Source organism: Epargyreus clarus, unplaced genomic scaffold (genome assembly GCF_041222505.1).
Source record: "Epargyreus clarus isolate Ecla_fem2 unplaced genomic scaffold, WU_Ecla_fem_2.2 ptg000035l, whole genome shotgun sequence".
Taxonomy (NCBI): domain Eukaryota; kingdom Metazoa; phylum Arthropoda; class Insecta; order Lepidoptera; family Hesperiidae; genus Epargyreus; species Epargyreus clarus.
Window position 1 is genome coordinate 805,806 of NW_027332240.1, and position 22,242 is coordinate 828,047.

Here is a 22,242-nt window from a genome sequence, read left to right on the forward strand (position 1 = left end):
GTCACGGGATGGGAGGCTGTATTGCAGGTCTGATGGCAGCACCGGAAGGTTCCGGATTCGAGTCCAGGCCAGAGTGAGAATATATTTTGAGTATAGTACCTACTGCTTAAAGGTTTGACATGCAATTTTGGAATGGATTCCCCGCTTGCCTAAAGTGATTTTTGAGTTATACTAAAGAAGTAATAATTGAGCACATAGTCCACTTTTTTTGCCTGCCGACATTCGATAGATTGATTATTAACAACGGGCGATAATCAACGATAAATAGGATTGAAGTCATGCCTGAGGTCAGATATTTATTTATTTATTGTAACACTAACAGAAAGTTAAGCTACAAAAGGGCAAAACATAATGCCTGATGGCATTTTCTACCAGTCAACCCTTGGTGAATGCAGAAAGTTTGCGGCAGGTGTAAAATAACATAAAACATTATAATACTTAGTCTAAATATAAATATAAATATATTATATATATTATACATACATATACAATGTCGCCCATCGACAAGTGACCGCCCGAAATATTCTGAATATTCATGAAAAATGATGGAAAATAAACTTCAAAAGGGGGGGTCTATCTTTAATATTTTTGAAGTTATTCAATTTTTTACTTTTTAAGTAGCGTTTGTGACCTTGGTTTACATTTTTTACCATATCTCCTACGTTTTTGGCTCGATTTGGATTTTGTTTATTGTTTCTAAAAGCTGATGAGTTACTTTAACGGATTTAGTAACATTTCTTTCAAAACTTTATAGACTATGAAAAAAAAGGGACGTTTAGCCTTTTTTTTTCAAAAAAAATATGTTGATTTTTTTTTTAAATCAAGTGGAACTCCATAAAATGTCCCCATAAGAGTACTTTTATAACCATTATTTATAATTTACTACATAACAGCTACAAATTCACAAAACATTATTAATACCTATCTATTAAAAAAAATTAACAAATAACTTCTTGAACATTTGGCATGATTCAAATAAAAACGGTTCCTAGAAACAGTTTTTTAACAATGGGTCCACACCACGTGCGCATTGTTGTCGACTTATCGGCTAGCGTTACTTCATTTAGTTGCTTGTTAACTGTTCCTGTGACGCTACGTATTTTTTTATTTGTGCCCTATTTAATTTAGTGAAGAAAAGTTAATTTTAAGCTATTGCATAGCTTTTATCGCGGGCTTTAATTTTGGCTTATAATCCGTTCGGAAATCTTAAAATTGTGTGAAGTACATTTTATATTCCCATTATAAAATTCAAAATTATATTCCCACATTATCCAAATAGTATGTTCTATCAACATAAGCTATATTGAATTCTGGATTAATAAAATAACGTAAAAGAATGTTTGTAATTTTTAAACGTATAATTACAACTGACAGACTTGACAGTACAAAATCAAAACGCCATTATGATTTTTGGCGCCATTTTTGTTTGTTTGATAAAAAATGCTATGCAATAGCTTTACCGCGGCAGTCTCCGAGTGCCACACGTATTTTTTTATCTCTACAATGGTTCGATTGTGTGATCTACAGCCATCTCATGTGGCAGATATGCATTTTATTTACGGTGTTTGTAATGGGAATGCACGCGCAGCTGTCAAAGAGTACAGACGACGCTATCCAGATAGACCAGCACTTGGGTACAGATCTTTCATTGCCGTACATCGTAATTTTTGCGAAAGAGGATTATTTCCACAACAAAATGAGCCCGGCGTGATTATTGATGTAGGCGTGGAAGAGGAAGTGTTACGTTTAATACGCGCTAACCCTATGCTAAGCATTCGTCTCCTATCGATAAGAGTCGGTACACCGAGAGTAAGAATATGGAGAATTCTCAAAAAAGAAGGCCTGCACCCTTATCATTTCCGACGAGCACAACGTTTGGAAGGTATCGATTACGGTCCGAGATCTGTTTTTTGTAATTGGATACTTGCACAGCAAAGAACTTACTTACTTTATGAGGAAGATTTTGTGGACAGATGAGGCCACTTTCACAAGGGCGGGTATAACAAATCACCGCAACCTCCACGTATGGGCCACTGAAAATCCACATGCCATTCGGGAAACCACTTTCCAGTCACAGTTTTCCATAAATGTATGGGCTGGAATGATAGACGATCACCTAATTGGCCCATTCGTATTACCAAACAGGCTGGATCAACACGCGTATTTGGATTTTTTAAAAAATACGTTACCAATGCTTTTGGAGGATGTACCGCTGGAAACAAGAAGGCGGATGCAGCTGCAATTAGATGGAGCTCCAGCACACTTTGCGCGTCTAGTTCGTAGTTATTTAAATGAAAATTATCCGCGGTGGATTGGCCGAGGAGGTCCCATTGCTTGGCCGCCGCGATCTCCCGACCTTACGCCCCTAGATTTTTATCTTTGGGGCTACATGAAACAGAAAGTTTATGCCATGCCCATTGAAAACCGCGAGCAATTATCAACCAGAATTTTTGCTGCTGCTGCGGAAATAAAAGAAAAACGTGCAGAATTGCGTCGTACTACCACAAGTGTAGCCATAAGGGCTTTAGTTTGTTTACAGGAGGGTGGGGGACATTTTGAACATCTAATCAACTAACATTCTTATTTTTTTATGTTCGTGTGTTTTTTATGTTTATGTTATAAAGATATTTTTATTGATTGATTGTTTTTAATTATCATCCTCATAATTATTTTAAGCTTTTAGTACTCACTGCTAAGAGCAGGGATATTAAATTGACTTTCCTATTTTTTTCGTAAATTTTACTATTGACAGTAAACTGACAATAAACTCTAATAGTTTATCATTGGATTTTGTTACAGGTAGGTATTAATGATGTTCTGTGAATTTGTAGCTGTTATGTAGTAGATTATAAATAATTATTTAAAAAGTACTCTTATGGGGACATTTTTTGGAATTACACTTGATTTTAAAAAAAAAACAACATATTTTTTTTGAAAAAAAAAGGCTAAACGTCCCTTTTTTTTCATAGTCTATAAAGTTTTGAAAGAAATGTTACTAAATCAGTTAAAGTAACTCATCAGCTTTTAGAAACAATAAACAAAATCCAAATCGAGCCAAAAACGTAGGAGATATGGTAAAAAATGTAAACCAAGGTCACAAACGCTACTTAAAAAGTAAAAAATTGAATAACTTCAAAAATATTAAAGATAGACCCCCCCTTTTGAAGTTTATTTTCCATCATTTTTCATGAATATTCAGAAAATTTCGGGCGGTCACTTGCCGATGGGCCACACTATATCTAAAACATATTATGTATATATTAAGATATTATGTATACTCGTGTATATATATTTACCACTCACAGCCCCGCACTAGGATTTCCTGTTTCGTGGAAGCCATAGACACACACAAAGACGAATACACAAACACCCAGACCCAGAACAGATATCTATATTCATCATTCAGGTATCTGTCTGGCTGAGGATCGATCTCGGAACTCATTACGCGTCAAGCCGGTATGGTGACCGCTCCAGCATGCGGATCGTTATATGCGTTGCTACTTTTTAGAGAAGGAATGCCTCTTCATCATCATACCGTTCAAACCAGAACGCAGCAGCGTTTAACGCTACTATTACAATGCAGAAGCAGTGATACTTCGGGAGTTGAACGAGAAGTTCTGCTACAAAAATAGTATATTTTTCCATAAAAGGGACTAAAATCTATTTTTTTATCATTATCTAAAATATAAATTCGTTCCCATAAACAGTGGCACATATGCATCGTCACGCGCTGTCAATCCACGATAGGTTTGCTTAAACGCAGGAAGCAAATAGACTAATACATCGAGCAAACTGTCCCACAGCTGGGCACAAGAGTAGACAATAATGAAATATCACGGTTATAAAGTTGAAGGAATCGTGAGGAAATACACGCCTGTGAGTTCTTTAAAACAATTATCAAAGTTGTGTGAAGTCTACCGCTTCGCTCTTGACCAGCGCGGTGGACTATGACAAGAGCCGCAAAGCCGCAAAGCTCTGCGAGACGCATGCCCAACAGTGGGATAGTAATTGCTCAACGACGATTAGAGTGTTAATTAGATATTCAAGTAAATTAATTCACCTGTGCCCAGGTGGGACAGTAATGGTTGAAAACGTGATCTAGGGTTGTGATATTTTTTTATTATATTGAAGTAGCAAAGAAGCATGCAGTCCACCTGATGGTAAGTGGCTACTGCCGCCCATGGACATCTATGATTAAGCCCAGATAGTATTAGATATTCCTACCTGAAGTCGGCCACAGATGCGCCGCTACCCTTGAGGACGAAATTGGATTGCCTCGGAAAAGTATGTTTACCGTGCTACACCCTTCAAACCAGAACACAGCAGCGCTTAACATTGCTGTTATTAAGCAGGAATAGGTGTGGCGGTGATGCTGGCTGAGTCGAACCTCAGAGGATTCTACCACCGGAACTACTCCCGGAACTACAGGGACGAATACTTGGGTACCTACTTAAAAAAAATGTAATTAGTTACAAAATAGTACGTAAATTAGTCCACCTGTGCCCAGCAGTGGGACGGACGACGTGTGGTACGTGTGAATAGGCACTAAATACGTCGTCCTAACCACACATAGCATAAATATGCAAACTGTTCCACAAACAATTGTCGTATATCGGACGCTGGGCTTAAAGCTTGCAAGATACGGAATGGAACGTCAACAGAGCTTACGTAATGGAACAGAGTAGTAGCTGAGAGTAGCTGGGTGTAGCTAGTAGACGGGAGTAGCTGGGAATTGATAAATTTTGTTCTGTTCTATGGGCCGTCTTAAGTAATGCTGAGGCCCCTGGGCACTTAAGAATAAGGCCGAGGTTAGAAATAATGTAAAGTTATTGAATGTAAATCTTAACGTGTCACGTAATATATTATCTTTTCGGGGCCCCTCTTATGACAGGGGCCCGTGTTCAGGGTCCCCAATATACGAGGGCCCCTGACATAAGAGGTGCCCTTAGGGTAAAGACGGAATAAGCTAAGGGCAATCGTTTTCGACTTTAGAATATGTTTGTTTGTTATTTAAACATTCATAGTATATTCTTTTGAATGGTATATAGTTCAACGGGGAGGTACCACACTGCCATACCTATTTCTAGTTAGAAGCAGTTCTGCATTCCGGTGGAAGCATGTGGATACAGGCCGGCTGTATGATACGAGCATCTTAGTCCTCAGAAGTGGCAAGTGTAATCGGCTTTAGGTAGAGCCCCTAATTTATATGTTGGTTACAAATGTCCATGGGTGGAATTAACCACTTTCATCAGATGGACTGCATGCTCGTTTGCTACTGCATAAAAATAATTAATTTGTGTACATACACGCGTAAGAAATAATACTTCTTTAGCGTAAGTAAAAATTACAAAAATATTTAAGAATTATTTGTATATCATATCATATCATATGCGTATCGTAATGTCTATAAATCGATAATCATGTTCATTATCTCCAAAGCAACCGGAGTCCTCTTAGTGCTTTGCCCCGTCGAGCTCCGCCCAGGTGAGCATGACGCTCGCCGCACCGTCTGGTGTGTACGATGATATGCGACCACACATACCGTCGTCCATCCCGGGGTCGTTGGCCGGGCGGTTCGAGCTCCCACTCTTGCCAACCGCAACCTCGGAAGCCCCCTTTTAGTCGCCTCTTACGATAGGCAGGGGATACTGTAGACCTATTCTGATCCCGGAACTACAGGGACAACGTTCATTATCTCCATATAACACTCCAGTGTAACAGTTTCCGTCTTTCATTATCTTTATATAACACTCCAGCGTTACAATTTCCGTAACAAAAATCGTTTCACCATTTTTTTTTTCAATTACATAACGCGCCCAAAGAAGTGTAACTTCAAAAAAGTTTTACAAAACATTAAATAAATAGTATTTTTATAAGTTTTTTATAGACTTTCCATTCCATCCAAAATATTTATAATATTTTTTTTAAAACTAAACTTCATGACAACTGTACGATCATTATTTTGGTTCCGGCCACCATTATTCATCTTGCTCTCGGCGGAGGCTGACAACACTCCACATGAGAGCCACAGATCATGCTGTCAAAATCACGCGTGTACCACTTAGGCATTTTGGATATTGGTCGAGCTGATTGAAAAATGGACGTGATAAAACTTTAGCTTCAAAAGGGAAAAAAAATTAAATATGTATATTATGGGTGAGAAATCTATTCAAATTATTTTATTATTAGTATTATTCATCTAACAGCTACATATATGTTACCTTATTCACAAATTAATTGATTTGATTTGATTATTTTAATAAATTATTTTGTGTTATTTTACTTATAATAATAAGTTCTTATTTATATAGTTGGCTGGTATGAGTTAGCAGAAAAAAAGAACGGCCTTGTGTTGTATTTTGCGCGGGAATAATAAAAAGGTGTACCTAAATAGTTCCAAGAAATAGTTATATATATAACTCTTTTATAAGAAAACCAAAAAGAAAAGAAAAAATATTTCTTCATGAAAAGCATTTATCAGGAATTCTTAAATATTACTCGATGTTGTTGTTGTTACAAAATGTAAATTCCTTTTTGATATTTTTCTCGTTTGAACTTCGTTTCTCAATCACAAATAATCAAACATTAAAAAAATAACTTACGAAATTCCGAAAAATACATACAGAAGTACTGCTGAATCAAATAAAATCTCTCAATATAAAAATCATAGATATAGAATATCCGAAATACCGAAAAAATCTAATCATAGATATAGAATATCCGAAATACCGAAAAAATCTAAGTCTATGATTAAACTACATCATAAATACTGAAAATATTGCGTGAAACACATTTTTTCTTAAACCTTATTCATCAAAAATATTTCTATCAATAATATAGCTATAATAGATGAATCCTAACACCGCCGGAGTAATTGTAAGGTGTCGCTGCCACGCGCCTCTCTATAACGAGTAGGGATGGGACGGTGCTATTCGACAAAAATAACGATAAATGAAACAAATATTTATATAATAAAAGAAAAGCTAGGCAATTTTCCTATGAACAAAGCTACTTTTCTATGAACAAAGTAAATATACATGCGATGCCGACGTAAGTACCGTGCAAGTACTTAAGTAACTAAAAAATATATTAAAAATTATTGTTCTGTACATACATGCAGGCATGTACATATGTATGCTTTACTATTGGCGCTAGGTGTATAGGACATATCAAGTGAAATCAAATGAATATAAAATCATAATTTTACAAATCCCTCAAAAAGTAAATAAATTAGTTAAATAATTTTCAAAATTGATTCAACTCTCTTCAATATCAATGTGCATTAATAGAGAAATTTAGAAACTATATGTGCAATTGACGTGAGAAACATACATAAATTTGTAAACTGTATGTCTGTCTATCTGACAGTTCCAAAGGGTTCCAGCCATCAGATATTTAAATGATGAATTTACTTGTAATTATCATATATGTTCTGAATTTGTCTGAGTCTGTGTGTTTGTGTATATGTCTTTGTGTGTCCATGGCAGTCACGATACAGGGAATCCTACTATGGCGGCTAAAAAAAGTATTTTTGATGTGAAAACTTCTTTAGCGGCGTTGTGCATTTTGTGATGGGAAAAAAATGTTAAACTCGCGTCAGGACACGTGACCTGATCGAAAATTCGTAAGACGACGTCAGCATTGAAAAAATATGTCAATGGGTGTCAGTTTCATTTTTATTTATTATTTTTAATTATTCAGGTTAGGTTTCGAATGTTTTCACTTCCGCCGGCACTCCCGGAGTGCAACCCATTGTTTTTTATCAGGCTTTTAGCCAAGTATCGATGAAACTTATCGACAGGTCCCCCCCTAGCCCTGCAGCTGAGAGGACGTCTCCCGCAGCCGCGGCGCGCCACTAGCGACCCAACTTTTATTTACCCTGTCAGCGCCACACTACTCCAAGTTTTTCTGGGCCCTAATCGAAAATTTGGTTTCTGACATTAAAATATTAGTTTGGTGGTCTATTTTGTTAGATGACAGAAATATTTAATTGTTATATTGGAAATGATGTTTTCGATCCATTTTTTACATAATATGCGTAAGTTAATTTTTTTATTCTTGAAATATAATTTTATCAATGTAAGTATTATTACTGGTGGTTGTAGTCCTATCACAAGAATTTTCTGAAAATCCCAGACAGGCGTCTTTGATTTTTCGATATTTCGTATTTATAAATAATTATCACGTGTTACAATCATAGATTAGTAAAGATGACTCACTCCTAACAAGAAAATGTACCCAGTTTTGAGAATTGAAATAGTTGCGTAAAAAAGTTTTGCCACGTCTCCGTGCTAAAATGTCCCTAAAATATTTGAAATAATTATTTATTTATTATGTAAATTACGCAATATTAGTTATTTATTCGTAAATTTTCTCTAAAAATGTTTTTATTTGTCAAGAATTCAAAAAAAGAACTTACTAATAAGCCTTTTGTGGCTTCATGCAATTTTAAGGCGGCGAAGTATCTTTACTAATCTATGGTTACAATGAAGAAAAACATTATGAGGAGATGAGAGATTAAAACAAAAAGTTCTCAAAGGTGCGTGTAATCGACCAACCCGCGGTGAGCAACGCGGTGACCAGCCCAAACCATTTTGAAAAATACCTTAAGATAAAATGAAAAATAATAATGATATCAATACAAATTATTTTCAAAAAATAACAGACAGTTGAAAGTATTTATTATAGTTAACTGTGTATATGAATTATTAGGAAGGGCAGCCGGTGTCCTCCCACGATACATTATTCACGATATTTGCTCAACACCACCCTTTCTTGTAATCGATTGCGCACTGATTTGTACTTCATATTGTACAGCTAGGGTTGGTAAAGTTTGTGGTAGGACCTGTATAGTTGTCCTTATAATTCCGGAAGCAGAATAGGGCTACGGTGTCCCCTGCCTGTCGCAAGAGCCGACTAAAAGGGGGCTTCCAGGGTTGCAAACGGCAAGAGTGAGAGCTAGAAGCGTCCAGCCAGAGACTCCGGGATGGATGGCGCTTGCATACCGTCGTGCACACCAAACGGTGTAGTCAGCGTCAAGCTCACCTTGGCCGGGGCCGACGGGGCAACGCGCTAAGAGGACTCCGGTTGCGTCTCTTTGGAGATCCCGGAGTCCTCTACGCAGCGCCGAGGACGGCCCCCTATTTCCACGGCACCTTTTGAAGGCTTCGCCTTCGTTAACAAAGAAAAAGAACCAGTTTGGTATTGTGCAGCAATTCTTGCGTTTCGGTGGAGAGGGTACACGTTGGTACTCGTACATATGGCGATCTTCGTAGTCCATAAGAGTGCCTGAGTGAGTTGAGAGTGGAGTTGGTTTTTAACAATAAGCAGCGCGGTGGTGCCTCGAAAGTCGAACCCAAAAGTTTGTACCACTAATAGATACAGCGTAAAACCGCAAAGCACTTTCTATTCAAAGCGTGACAATACATACTACGATATAGGTGTAAACAAGAAATATAATCCCGGTAGAAACGTTTGTGGGAACGCGCAACTGTGAGCGATCGTAATCTAGCGATGGCGGCCGCGGGCACGGACGGGACGCCTTAGTGTGGACGGAAGTGGCTGAGAATGGAAAGATGTTTACAAATACAAATTAGTTGTAGAGGAAACATGACCATAAAACACAACCGCACGCACACACACACACACACACACAAAAAACACACACGCAACAGTAAACATATTTACACACAGACACATTTAAACGAGCAGCCTTAGGGTGGATGGAAGGGGCTGGGGTGGGAAAGATGTTTTATAAATACAAAAAAAATGTAGTGGAGACATGACCATAAGCCACACACTCGTATACACACTCACGCGCACACGCAAAAACACACACACACACACACACACACACATGCACTCGCACATATTTACACATAAACGCATTTAAACGAGCAGCCTTAGTGTAGTTGGAAGTGGCTGAATGGTGGATGGAATACAAATAAATATAGGAAACATGACCGTAAATCAGAATAATCCTTACTAATATTATAAATCCGAAAGTAACTCTGTCTGTCTGTCTGACTGTCTGGTTGTCTCTTCACGCCTAAACCACTGAACCGATTTTAATGAAATTTTGTACAAAGATAGTCTGAGACCCGAGAAAGGAGACAAGATAGTTTTTATCTCGGAAATCCCACGGGAACTAGGGATGGCGATCTAAGATCGATTAATCGGAGAATCGATCTTTTGGACCAAAAAAATCTATTGTTTTAATCGATATTAGTAAGGATTGAATCGTAAACTATGCATTTGATCAAGTGATGATCTTTAGTGGCTCATGGACAAAGTTGTTGTCCATGAGCCCACGAAGGTTTCAGAGTTGGTACGACCAATTTTCGTCAGAGTGCGCCACTGTCATTCCAATGAAGGTACGAATTTTCAGTTTTATGTATGTTAGTATGTCATATTATTTTCTTTTAAACGCGGGCGAACGGTAATATTTTACCTTAATTATCTACATTTCTAATGTGGCGACTTCCCGCTACTCGACAATAGATGGCGCCACGAGTATTCTGAATCACGCTATCGAAGTTTTCTAAACATTACATCATACAAGTTCTGAACTGACATTGTCGGAGCACGGCAGTGCAGTATATTCAGAGCGGACTAGCAGTTTGGCGCGGACTACCTACGTGAAATATTTATATACTGTCGAAAAACATCACCCGATACAGTTGTGTAAAAGATACAGTGGTTACCATTTACAACAATCGACTTTATAAATGGTAACCATTTTTTTTTTATAATATAGGAGTAGCAGACGAGCATGCAGTCCACCTGATGGTAAGTGACTATTGCCGCCCATGGACATCTGTAATCAACCCCAGATAGGATTAGGTATTCCTACCTGAGGTCGGCCACAGATGCGCCGCTACCCCTGAGGACTAAGCTGGAACGCCTCGGAAAAGTCTGTCTCCCTTACCACACCCTTCAAACCGGAACACAGCAGCGCCTAACACTGCTGTTATTAGGTAGAAATAGGTGTGGCGGTGGTGCCGCCGGAGTCGAACCACAAAGGGTTCTACCACCTTAACTTATTAAGGTATCTCATAACAATAAAAAACATATTAAGTATAAAACTTTTCAAAAAACGGCAAAGCCACATCTAGGCCGCTAATTCCGTGCCAGGAACAATTTCCTATTAAAGAGCGGTGTATTTGCTGAAAATAAACATTTAAATTGGATTCGTGGTAGCGATAGAATCTAGTAATTCTGAACACAATTCCAATATTGTAGAACGGTTCATGCTTCTGAATTATGAGCGACAAGAAAAAAAAAACTAAACTAAACTAAAATAAACGGTAATTCTGAATACAACAAAGAGGATACAAATACTAGGTAAAAAATATAATTCCAATATTGTAGAATGGAATTTCGAAATTATGAGGGACAAGAAAAACTAAACTAAATTTCAAAATTTGAAAAAAATCCGGTAAAAAATAGAATAGAGTTGATGATCTTCGAACTGAAAAAAGATTTTTAAAGGTGGTAGAACTATTTTTTGGCCGATTGAGGAGGCACTACTGTCACATTCGGGCGTAGACACCTTAGGCCTTAGGCACAGTAGAAAGTAGATACTTATACTGTGCCTTAAGCCTCAGGGGTAGTAACGCATTTATGGGTGACCACAGGTAGACCTTCAATCTTATCTCGGGTTGATAACAAATGTCTAACAGCAGTTATCATCAGCAAGTGGCCTACATACTTGTATGTTACCTCTATAGTATAAAAACAGCATATTTACAAGAAATATACGTGGAATAAGTTTTCTTTATTTTTCTTTTTCCTTTTATCTTTTCATCTATCTTTTGTTAATAAAAACTCACATTTCCGCCTCTCTGTAGTCGTCGGCTGGTTATAGTCTTTATCTGGTAATTCTTCTTTTACTTTCGCCTCCATCTGTAAAGAAGAATTATTGTTTAAATTTTGACTTATTCTTTTTAGCTACTAAAATGTTTTTGGTAGAATATCTAAACCTAGCGAAATTTTGTAAGTTTACGGACAAAATGGTATGGACTACAATCGATAGGTCTAAGAAAAAGTAACTACATATAATAATAATGACTGTAATCCGCTTTTCTGTTCCCCCAACTGGGCATAGGTGTATTTTTTATAATATTAGAATAGCAGACAAGAACAGTCCACCTGATGATATAGTCCGCGTAAAACTGCTAGTATGCTCTGAATATAGAAATGAGTCGCGTCTCCATAGCAAATTGTATGACTGCACCTGCTCGCAACAATTTTAGAGCGGACTAGCAGTTTGGCGCGGACTATAAGTGACTAACACCGCGAATGGACATTTGTAACCAACTCCAGATAAATTTACATACGTGTTACCTCGAAGGCCAAGCTGAAACGACTCGAATAAGTCGGATGGAGTAGCTCCAGCTTCATCCCTTTACCGACATAGCCCCGGACGTGGGCAAACTCCGTCGGGATCGCGGATGAGTACCACCAGCGTACCCGTGGTCCCGAAAAAGGGCTTCCAGAGGAGCATCTTGGGGTTTTAGCCGGTAGGAGTCCGGCATTTCCTTTCCGCTGCCCCCGCGGCCGAGAGGAACCCATGACGGGTTTCCCCACGAAAAAAAGTATGTTTCCCTACCACGTAATTTGGGACACCTCATATAAAACGCAATATGAAACAATGCCCAGCAGTGGGACATATATGGGATAGGAATGTTTTGACGTGCGCTAAGTGAATGACGCGCATCGGTATCCAATATCTAGAAGTAGGTAATGCGTTGCTAACGCAGGTGTTCTGGTGGTAACACACTAGCCATTGAACGAACTAACTCACATATTATTTATTTATTGCAAAATACACACTACTTATAAGAAAATATAAGCAACTAGTTTTTGTCCGCGGCTTCGCCCGCGTTTAAAAGAAAATAATATAACATACTAACATACATAAAACTGTAAATTCGTACCTTCAACTTTGCTAAAGAATATCACTTGATCAAATACATAGTTTACGATTCAATCCTTACTAATATCGATTAAAATAGTCGATGTTTTGGGTCCAAAAGATCGATTCTCCGATTAATCGATCTTAGATCGCCGTCCCTAGTTCCCGTGGGATTTCCGGGATAAAAACTATCCTATGTCCTTTCTCGGGTCTCAGACTATCTTTGTACAAAATTTCATTAGGTTCAGTGGTTTAGGCGTGAAGGAGAAACAACCAGACGGACAGACAGACAGACAGACAGTTATTTTCGGATTTATAATATTAATAAAGAGTAAGGATATCGGGCGCCGTAAAATACTAGAGGTAGCAGCATTAATTTATTGTACAATAGGTAGCATTTCCATGATAATTAATTTTAAACGTGGTATAATATTCATAACAGACATAATATGTGTTTTAAAGGTGGTAGAACGCTGTGGTTCGACTCCGGCGGTACTACCGCCACACTTATTTCTGCCTAATAACAGTGTTAAACGCTGCTGTGTTGTGGTTTAAAGGGTGTGGTAAGGGAGACAGACTTACTTACTTTTATTGCCTGACCTACAGAGAAGCAATAAAATTTGAATTTGAATTTGAGACTTTTTCAAGACGTTCTAGCTACAGCGTAGCAGTGTAGCAATGCATCTGTGCCCAATTCCAGGTTGGAATCTAGTCCTATCTGTGGTTAATAACAGATGTCCATGGGCGGCAATAGCCACTTACCTTCAGGTGGACTGCATGCTTATTTTCTACTTCAATATTAATCTATTTAAGAAAAATCGCAAATTTAAATACAAATCATAAATATTAACAAATAATTTTAACCGCTATAATCGCCATTTTTTCGTAGACCACCGTTTAAAAAGGTTAAACGGCTGGTATAAACCAGATTTAAGAACTAAACATGATCTATCAAAGGATGGTCCCCAGTGTGACTCCACGCTGAAACGTTTTAGTCCGCCTCTTGAAAACATAACACAGGTGGCACACAGACTAACTAACTACAGACACTACACAAATATTCTTGTAAGAATAAAATTAATACTAAAAATAATAATATAAAATTTATTTTATATCTAAAATAAAACGTACTAACGGAAATACAATGTTGTTGTAATTACAAAACATATTATGTGACTTTATTTTAAGCACAGGACGAAGTAGCGCGCGCAGATGTGACACATAGTTAAATTTTAAAATATATTAATAGGAATTAAAACTTCAAGTTATTTATATCTCATTAAAAATTTGCGTACTAACAACAGATTAAAGTATCTATATTACTTAGTCTAGTTGTCTACTTTTTGAGACTATTATATTATTAGAGAGCTTCACATTAGTAATATGCAATATAATGTAAAATAACCTAATTCTTTATATCGACATGATGTAAGGAAAACTTGTAAGGTTTGTAATTTTAAATAACATGATTGTTTAAAATGATGAATTATTGAATTTTATTTTAGAAATATTTCCTAACACACCGTAGTGTATAAAGTGCACTAGTATAATGTAAATAGTAGTAGTAGTACGTAACACACAATGTAACACACTCTGCCGCGCGTCGCTCTGTGCACAGCTGGTGTCTGTCAGCGCTGGCCAGCTGCTCAACGCGGTCAAGTGCGCGCTCAACTCACACACAGCTTATACAACACACGCTCTGTGTGAACTGAACACACCGGAGCACACGTACGTAACACACAATGTAACACACTCTGCCGCGCGTCGCTCTGTGCACAGCTGGTGTCTGTCAGCGCTGGCCAGCTGCTCAACGCGGTCAAGTGCGCGCTCAACTCACACACAGCTTATACAACACACGCTCTGTGTGAACTGAACACACCGGAGCACACGTACGTAACACACAATGTAACACACTCTGCCGCGCGTCGCTCTGTGCACAGCTGGTGTCTGTCAGCGCTGGCCAGCTGCTCAGCGCGGTCAAGTGCGCGCTCAACTCACACACAGCTTATACAACACACGCTCTGTGTGAACTGAACACACCGGAGCACACGTACGTAACACACAATGTAACACACTCTGCCGCGCGTCGCTCTGTGCACAGCTGGTGTCTGTCAGCGCTGGCCAGCTGCTCAACGCGGTCAAGTGCGCGCTCAACTCACACACAGCTTATACAACACACGCTCTGTGTGAACTGAACACACCGGAGCACACGTACGTAACACACAATGTAACACACTCTACCGCGCGTCGCTCTGTGCACAGCTGGTGTCTGTCAGCGCTGGCCAGCTGCTCAACGCGGTCAAGTGCGCGCTCAACTCACACACAGCTTATACAACACACGCTCTGTGTGAACTGAACACACCGGAGCACACGTACGTAACACACAATGTAACACACTCTGCCGCGCGTCGCTCTGTGCACAGCTGGTGTCTGTCAGCGCTGGCCAGCTGCTCAACGCGGTCAAGTGCGCGCTCAACTCACACACAGCTTATACAACACACGCTCTGTGTGAACTGAACACACCGGAGCACACGTACGTAACACACAATGTAACACACTCTGCCGCGCGTCGCTCTGTGCACAGCTGGTGTCTGTCAGCGCTGGCCAGCTGCTCAACGCGGTCAAGTGCGCGCTCAACTCACACACAGCTTATACAACACACGCTCTGTGTGAACTGAACACACCGGAGCACACGTACGTAACACACAATGTAACACACTCTGCCGCGCGTCGCTCTGTGCACAGCTGGTGTCTGTCAGCGCTGGCCAGCTGCTCAACGCGGTCAAGTGCGCGCTCAACTCACACACAGCTTATACAACACACGCTCTGTGTGAACTGAACACACCGGAGCACACGTACGTAACACACAATGTAACACACTCTACCGCGCGTCGCTCTGTGCACAGCTGGTGTCTGTCAGCGCTGGCCAGCTGCTCAACGCGGTCAAGTGCGCGCTCAACTCACACACAGCTTATACAACACACGCTCTGTGTGAACTGAACACACCGGAGCACACGTACGTAACACACAATGTAACACACTCTGCCGCGCGTCGCTCTGTGCACAGCTGGTGTCTGTCAGCGCTGGCCAGCTGCTCAACGCGGTCAAGTGCGCGCTCAACTCACACACAGCTTATACAACACACGCTCTGTGTGAACTGAACACACCGGAGCACACGTACGTAACACACAATGTAACACACTCTACCGCGCGTCGCTCTGTGCACAGCTGGTGTCTGTCAGCGCTGGCCAGCTGCTCAACGCGGTCAAGTGCGCGCTCAACTCACACACAGCTTATACAACACACGCTCTGTGTGAACTGAACACACCGGAGCACACGTACGTAACACACAATGTAACACACTCTGCCGCGCGTCGCTCTGTGCACAGCTGGTGTCTGTCAGCGCTGGCCAGCTGCTCAACGCGGTCAAGTGCGCGCTCAACTCACACACAGCTTATACAACACACGCTCTGTGTGAACTGAACACACCGGAGCACACGTACGTAACACACAATGTAACACACTCTGCCGCGCGTCGCTCTGTGCACAGCTGGTGTCTGTCAGCGCTGGCCAGCTGCTCAACGCGGTCAAGTGCGCGCTCAACTCACACACAGCTTATACAACACACGCTCTGTGTGAACTGAACACACCGGAGCACACGTACGTAACACACAATGTAACACACTCTACCGCGCGTCGCTCTGTGCACAGCTGGTGTCTGTCAGCGCTGGCCAGCTGCTCAACGCGGTCAAGTGCGCGCTCAACTCACACACAGCTTATACAACACACGCTCTGTGTGAACTGAACACACCGGAGCACACGTACGTAACACACAATGTAACACACTCTACCGCGCGTCGCTCTGTGCACAGCTGGTGTCTGTCAGCGCTGGCCAGCTGCTCAACGCGGTCAAGTGCGCGCTCAACTCACACACAGCTTATACAACACACGCTCTGTGTGAACTGAACACACCGGAGCACACGTACGTAACACACAATGTAACACACTCTGCCGCGCGTCGCTCTGTGCACAGCTGGTGTCTGTCAGCGCTGGCCAGCTGCTCAACGCGGTCAAGTGCGCGCTCAACTCACACACAGCTTATACAACACACGCTCTGTGTGAACTGAACACACCGGAGCACACGTACGTAACACACAATGTAACACACTCTACCGCGCGTCGCTCTGTGCACAGCTGGTGTCTGTCAGCGCTGGCCAGCTGCTCAACGCGGTCAAGTGCGCGCTCAACTCACACACAGCTTATACAACACACGCTCTGTGTGAACTGAACACACCGGAGCACACGTACGTAACACACAATGTAACACACTCTGCCGCGCGTCGCTCTGTGCACAGCTGGTGTCTGTCAGCGCTGGCCAGCTGCTCAACGCGGTCAAGTGCGCGCTCAACTCACACACAGCTTATACAACACACGCTCTGTGTGAACTGAACACACCGGAGCACACGTACGTAACACACAATGTAACACACTCTGCCGCGCGTCGCTCTGTGCACAGCTGGTGTCTGTCAGCGCTGGCCAGCTGCTCAACGCGGTCAAGTGCGCGCTCAACTCACACACAGCTTATACAACACACGCTCTGTGTGAACTGAACACACCGGAGCACACGTACGTAACACACAATGTAACACACTCTGCCGCGCGTCGCTCTGTGCACAGCTGGTGTCTGTCAGCGCTGGCCAGCTGCTCAACGCGGTCAAGTGCGCGCTCAACTCACACACAGCTTATACAACACACGCTCTGTGTGAACTGAACACACCGGAGCACACGTACGTAACACACAATGTAACACACTCTGCCGCGCGTCGCTCTGTGCACAGCTGGTGTCTGTCAGCGCTGGCCAGCTGCTCAACGCGGTCAAGTGCGCGCTCAACTCACACACAGCTTATACAACACACGCTCTGTGTGAACTGAACACACCGGAGCACACGTACGTAACACACAATGTAACACACTCTACCGCGCGTCGCTCTGTGCACAGCTGGTGTCTGTCAGCGCTGGCCAGCTGCTCAACGCGGTCAAGTGCGCGCTCAACTCACACACAGCTTATACAACACACGCTCTGTGTGAACTGAACACACCGGAGCACACGTACGTAACACACAATGTAACACACTCTGCCGCGCGTCGCTCTGTGCACAGCTGGTGTCTGTCAGCGCTGGCCAGCTGCTCAACGCGGTCAAGTGCGCGCTCAACTCACACACAGCTTATAGCACACGCTGGCTCTATTCTCTGCTACTGAACATATCAGAGCATGAACTAATCACATAATGTGATGAGAACAATGAAGACACGAGAAGAATATAATGATGCAAGTGACAAAATTTGAGAAAAACAAAAAAAATATGAGAATAATTAACCTAGCGACCGATCACATGCACGGAGGGTTCAGTTTCACTAAATTGTCATTATTTTTATTACCCGACGGCGGAGGGTAAAATTTCTCGTGCATTCGCATATCTCATTCATTCGCATGTCGTAAGTACAACCCAAACGGCAGCAACGCACGCTGTAGCCGACCACGGGATTGTAATCTGATTTTAGGGTTGATAATACGCTGCATACGTATACAGTACGAGACTCATTAACTACTTCGATAAAAAACACATATTGTTCCCTCATCGTTATGACGTAGTTTTTACCAACTTTACAACTAAATATAGAACAAAACTTCTCGAGCTCACAAACTCAATCAGTCGTTCAATACATACCTAGTCATAGCAATCGTTAGGGCGGTTCCACCCCACGGGGTGGGGGGTGGTTTTCTCGTTAAGGCAGGTGCACGGCGCAGGTGTTGCCAGAACAATTTTTGCTTTCACACGTAATTGAAGCCGCAGCTGGCAACACTTAGTTATTCTTGTAAATTAAATCGCTTTTCTGCCGAGATTTCGTTATGTTGTTTATGTGAGGGAAATGCTAGGGAAATTGGAGGGTTTGGAATTCGGTTTAAGTTTAGTTTTGTGGTCAACTAAAGAGTACTGTCATTTCGTAGGTGGTACCACTGAAACAACTTTTCTGTATAACAGTATGAAGCGTTGCTGTGTTCAGGTTTTTTGAAGGTGGTAGAACGCTTTGTTGTGCGTCTCCGGCGGCACCACTGTCACACCTATTCCTGCTGTATAATATCAGTGTAATGCGTTGCTACTTTCAAGTTTGAAGGGTGTAGTAAGGGAGACATACTTATTATCCTTCCAGCTTACTCCTCAGGGGTAGTGGTACATCTGTGGCTAAACTTACTACTTACCATCAGGTAGACTGCATGCTCGTCTGCTACTCCATATTATAAAAAAAAAATTAAAAATAAACTCAACTAGGATTCTTATTCTTTTTGGGTTTGACTATGCAAGTTCTAAATGTTTTACTGAACTCAAAGACTTTTTTTTATAATATAAGAGCAGCAGACGAGCATGCAGGTTACCTGATGGTAAGTGTCTACTGCCGTAATGGACATGTGTAATCAAACCCAGATAGGTTTAGATATCTACCTGAGTCCACAGATGCGCCGGTACCCTTGAGGACTAAGCTGGAACGCCTCGAAAAGCCCTTACCACACCCTTCAAACCGGTACACAGCAGTGCTTAACACTGCTGTTACGAGGCAGAAATAGGTGTTGCGGTGGTGCAGCCGGAGTCGAACCACAAAGGTTTCTACCACAATTTCAAACTGTAGGTATCCTAACAGTTTCTTACCGTTAAAGCCAGTGATAATAATTTCTTATATGCATTTTGGGCTATTCATTTTGCCTGTATACTGAGAGTGACGATGCAAGTTTCCAAGTGCTAGAAACTGAAATCCATTCGATGATAAATGGCATCTGAAGAACAGCTGCAAGTTCGCAGGTGCACTTAGGAACACTTCACGTTACTAGGTTCGGTAGTGGCTATTTAGGTATTGATGCTGAAACTTGCGTGAGATATTGTAAGAAATATTTACATAGTGTATAATAATTAGATATTACAACATACAACAAAATAGATAAGTATATACAACAAAAATAAATTGTATGTATATTTGAAGAAATATACGAATTAATATAATAATTACAAGTCTACATGTATGTATAACAATAAAGAATAGAAGAAGAATAAAGACTTGGTAAGTGTTAGAAAAAGTGTAGGTACAATAAAAAAATCACAATTTTTAACGCTCTTTTACTGTGTGGGTTACAGCCACACACAGTAAATAAGCGTTACAGTTATAGGTTTAATTTTCGAAAATAAAAAGGTGGGGCCCTTCAGACATTTTCGAAAACTGGCAATGTTATTACGTAATAGTTTTATAAGAGTAATCCGTTAAAAAGAAAGAAGTGGATTAGTCGATTTTAATGTAATTTTCATGTGAAAAAGAAGAGTACTAAACGTTTTGGTTTCAAAAATTTTAGCATCTTTTATTTAACCCTAATATGCCCTGGGGAACGAAAGAGATGAGGCCGCGAATTATTTTCCGAATAATTTTTTTCCTCAATTTTTTTTTATTTTATTTATTTGTGTAGTAAAATCTTCCAAAATTTGTTGCCAATAAAATTATTTTAACAAAGTATGTTATAAATAGTCAGGTGCAAGTAGGGAAATATGTTGTAAAATACGAAAACCATCTCTTTGAAAAAAAAAACGCAACAATTGCTGAATGAGGATGTTTTTTCTGTATTGTGGGCCCCCTCTCTTGTAGAGGCCCCAGGGCATTACCCTCTTCACAGGTAGGGCCCTACTGGAAATCTCTTTAAACGCCAGAAATTATAAAAAATGTTGAGATCCCGTAGTCTATATTGCAAGATAGAACAACAACAGATTAGACGATAGAGCGATAGTGTCTGTTGTAAGCCAGTGTTACGCGCCAGATGGCGGCACGTGGCCGGCGTTTATACCGACACCTGGTTTATATCCGGACTGCTGGGGTGTGTGCGCACTGCAACGGTCAGATCTAATATATTTGACATGAGCTTTTGCCCGCGGCTTCGCGCGCGTTACGAAGTAATATTTTCATCCCCTATTTTATTCCCTTGGGGGCGGAATTGATCAAAATCCTTTCTTAGGGGATGCCTACGTCATAACATCTACCTGCATGCCAAATTTCAACCCGATCCGTCCAGTGGTTTGGGCTGGGCGTTAATAGATCACTATGTCAGTCAGTTACCTTTGAGTTATATATATTTAGATGAAACTTAGGTAGTTTAATAATTCGTACGTGAACAAAATAAAAGGGCATGTAACGTATTCTATAGTTACCCTAAGGGCACCGCGTGCCCGACCCTAAGGTCCCCGACATAAAAAGGCCCTGAAAAGCCGATATTCGCTTTTCGCTTACAAAAAAGAAAGTAAGAAAATATTTATTCCATAAATATAAAATGTTGATCATTCACCAAATTAGATTTTTAATGAACAGAGTACTATCAAAAATGGTATTCAGTTTATATAGTAAGTGGTATTTTTCTGAAAATAAAAAAATACATATACCATTGATAACAAGTAAGAAGTTTACGAGTTTGAAAGTTGACACTTGAAAGATAGTGTGTGTAAACCCCAATTCTCTTACGTACGTACAGGAAGCGACCGAGGGGTTACGGAATTTGAAAAAGTTTACAGCATACTGGTACTGAACACACTACTTAGTACATGACCCGGTGGCACAGTGTTAAAATTTAAAGGTAGTTTGACGATCCGTGTGGGCTCCGAGGTTTCTGGGTTCGATCCCCGGTCAGACATATCTGAATGATTTATTTAGATTTCCGTACTGTGTCTTGGTGTTTGCGTGTCTTTGTGTGTGTCCATGGCACCCACGACAGGGAATCTAAGTGTGGGGGCTATGAGTGTAGAAAGCGTCTAATCAGTACAGGGGGGTTACTACCATCTCTTAAAACAATATTATTTTAATCATACTTTTACTTTTTTTGCAGGAAATTTATTTTTTTAAGCAAAATATGACAATTTCAGTTGGATTTATACAATGGATAAGCAAAAAATTAATAAGGGTTTAAGTTTGTTCAACTGTGTATGACGGAATATTTTACTGTTTTAAGGAGGAAATTAAACTTTCCTGAACTATGATTGTTTTTAAAAGATGGTAGTAGGCCCCTAGGTCGATAAAAGAGGTACTACTGTCACACGTATTTTAATCTTGAATCCGCTAACTACTTCATTCTAGAATGGAAGTCTAGATGAGGTGTTAGAACCCTTTGTGGTTCGACTCCGGCACCACCGCCACACCTATTTCTACCTAATTACAGCAGTGTTAAGCGCTGCTGTGTTCTAGTATGAAAGGTGTCGTAAGGAAGACATACTTATCCTAGGCGTTCAAATTTAGTCCAGTAG

The 22,242-nt window shown here is 40.7% G+C and overlaps 1 protein-coding gene across 1 annotated transcript in view; it reads right to left on the bottom strand.

Moving 5' to 3' along the window:
* nvy (CBFA2/RUNX1 partner transcriptional co-repressor nervy) overlaps positions 1-22,242 on the bottom strand; it is a 96,397-nt gene that overhangs the window by 18,057 nt on the left and 56,098 nt on the right. The window contains exon 2 of the mRNA XM_073092099.1: positions 11,832-11,904. Within this exon, the coding sequence (XP_072948200.1) occupies positions 11,832-11,904 (73 nt within the window). The remainder of the gene's footprint in view (positions 1-11,831; positions 11,905-22,242) is intronic.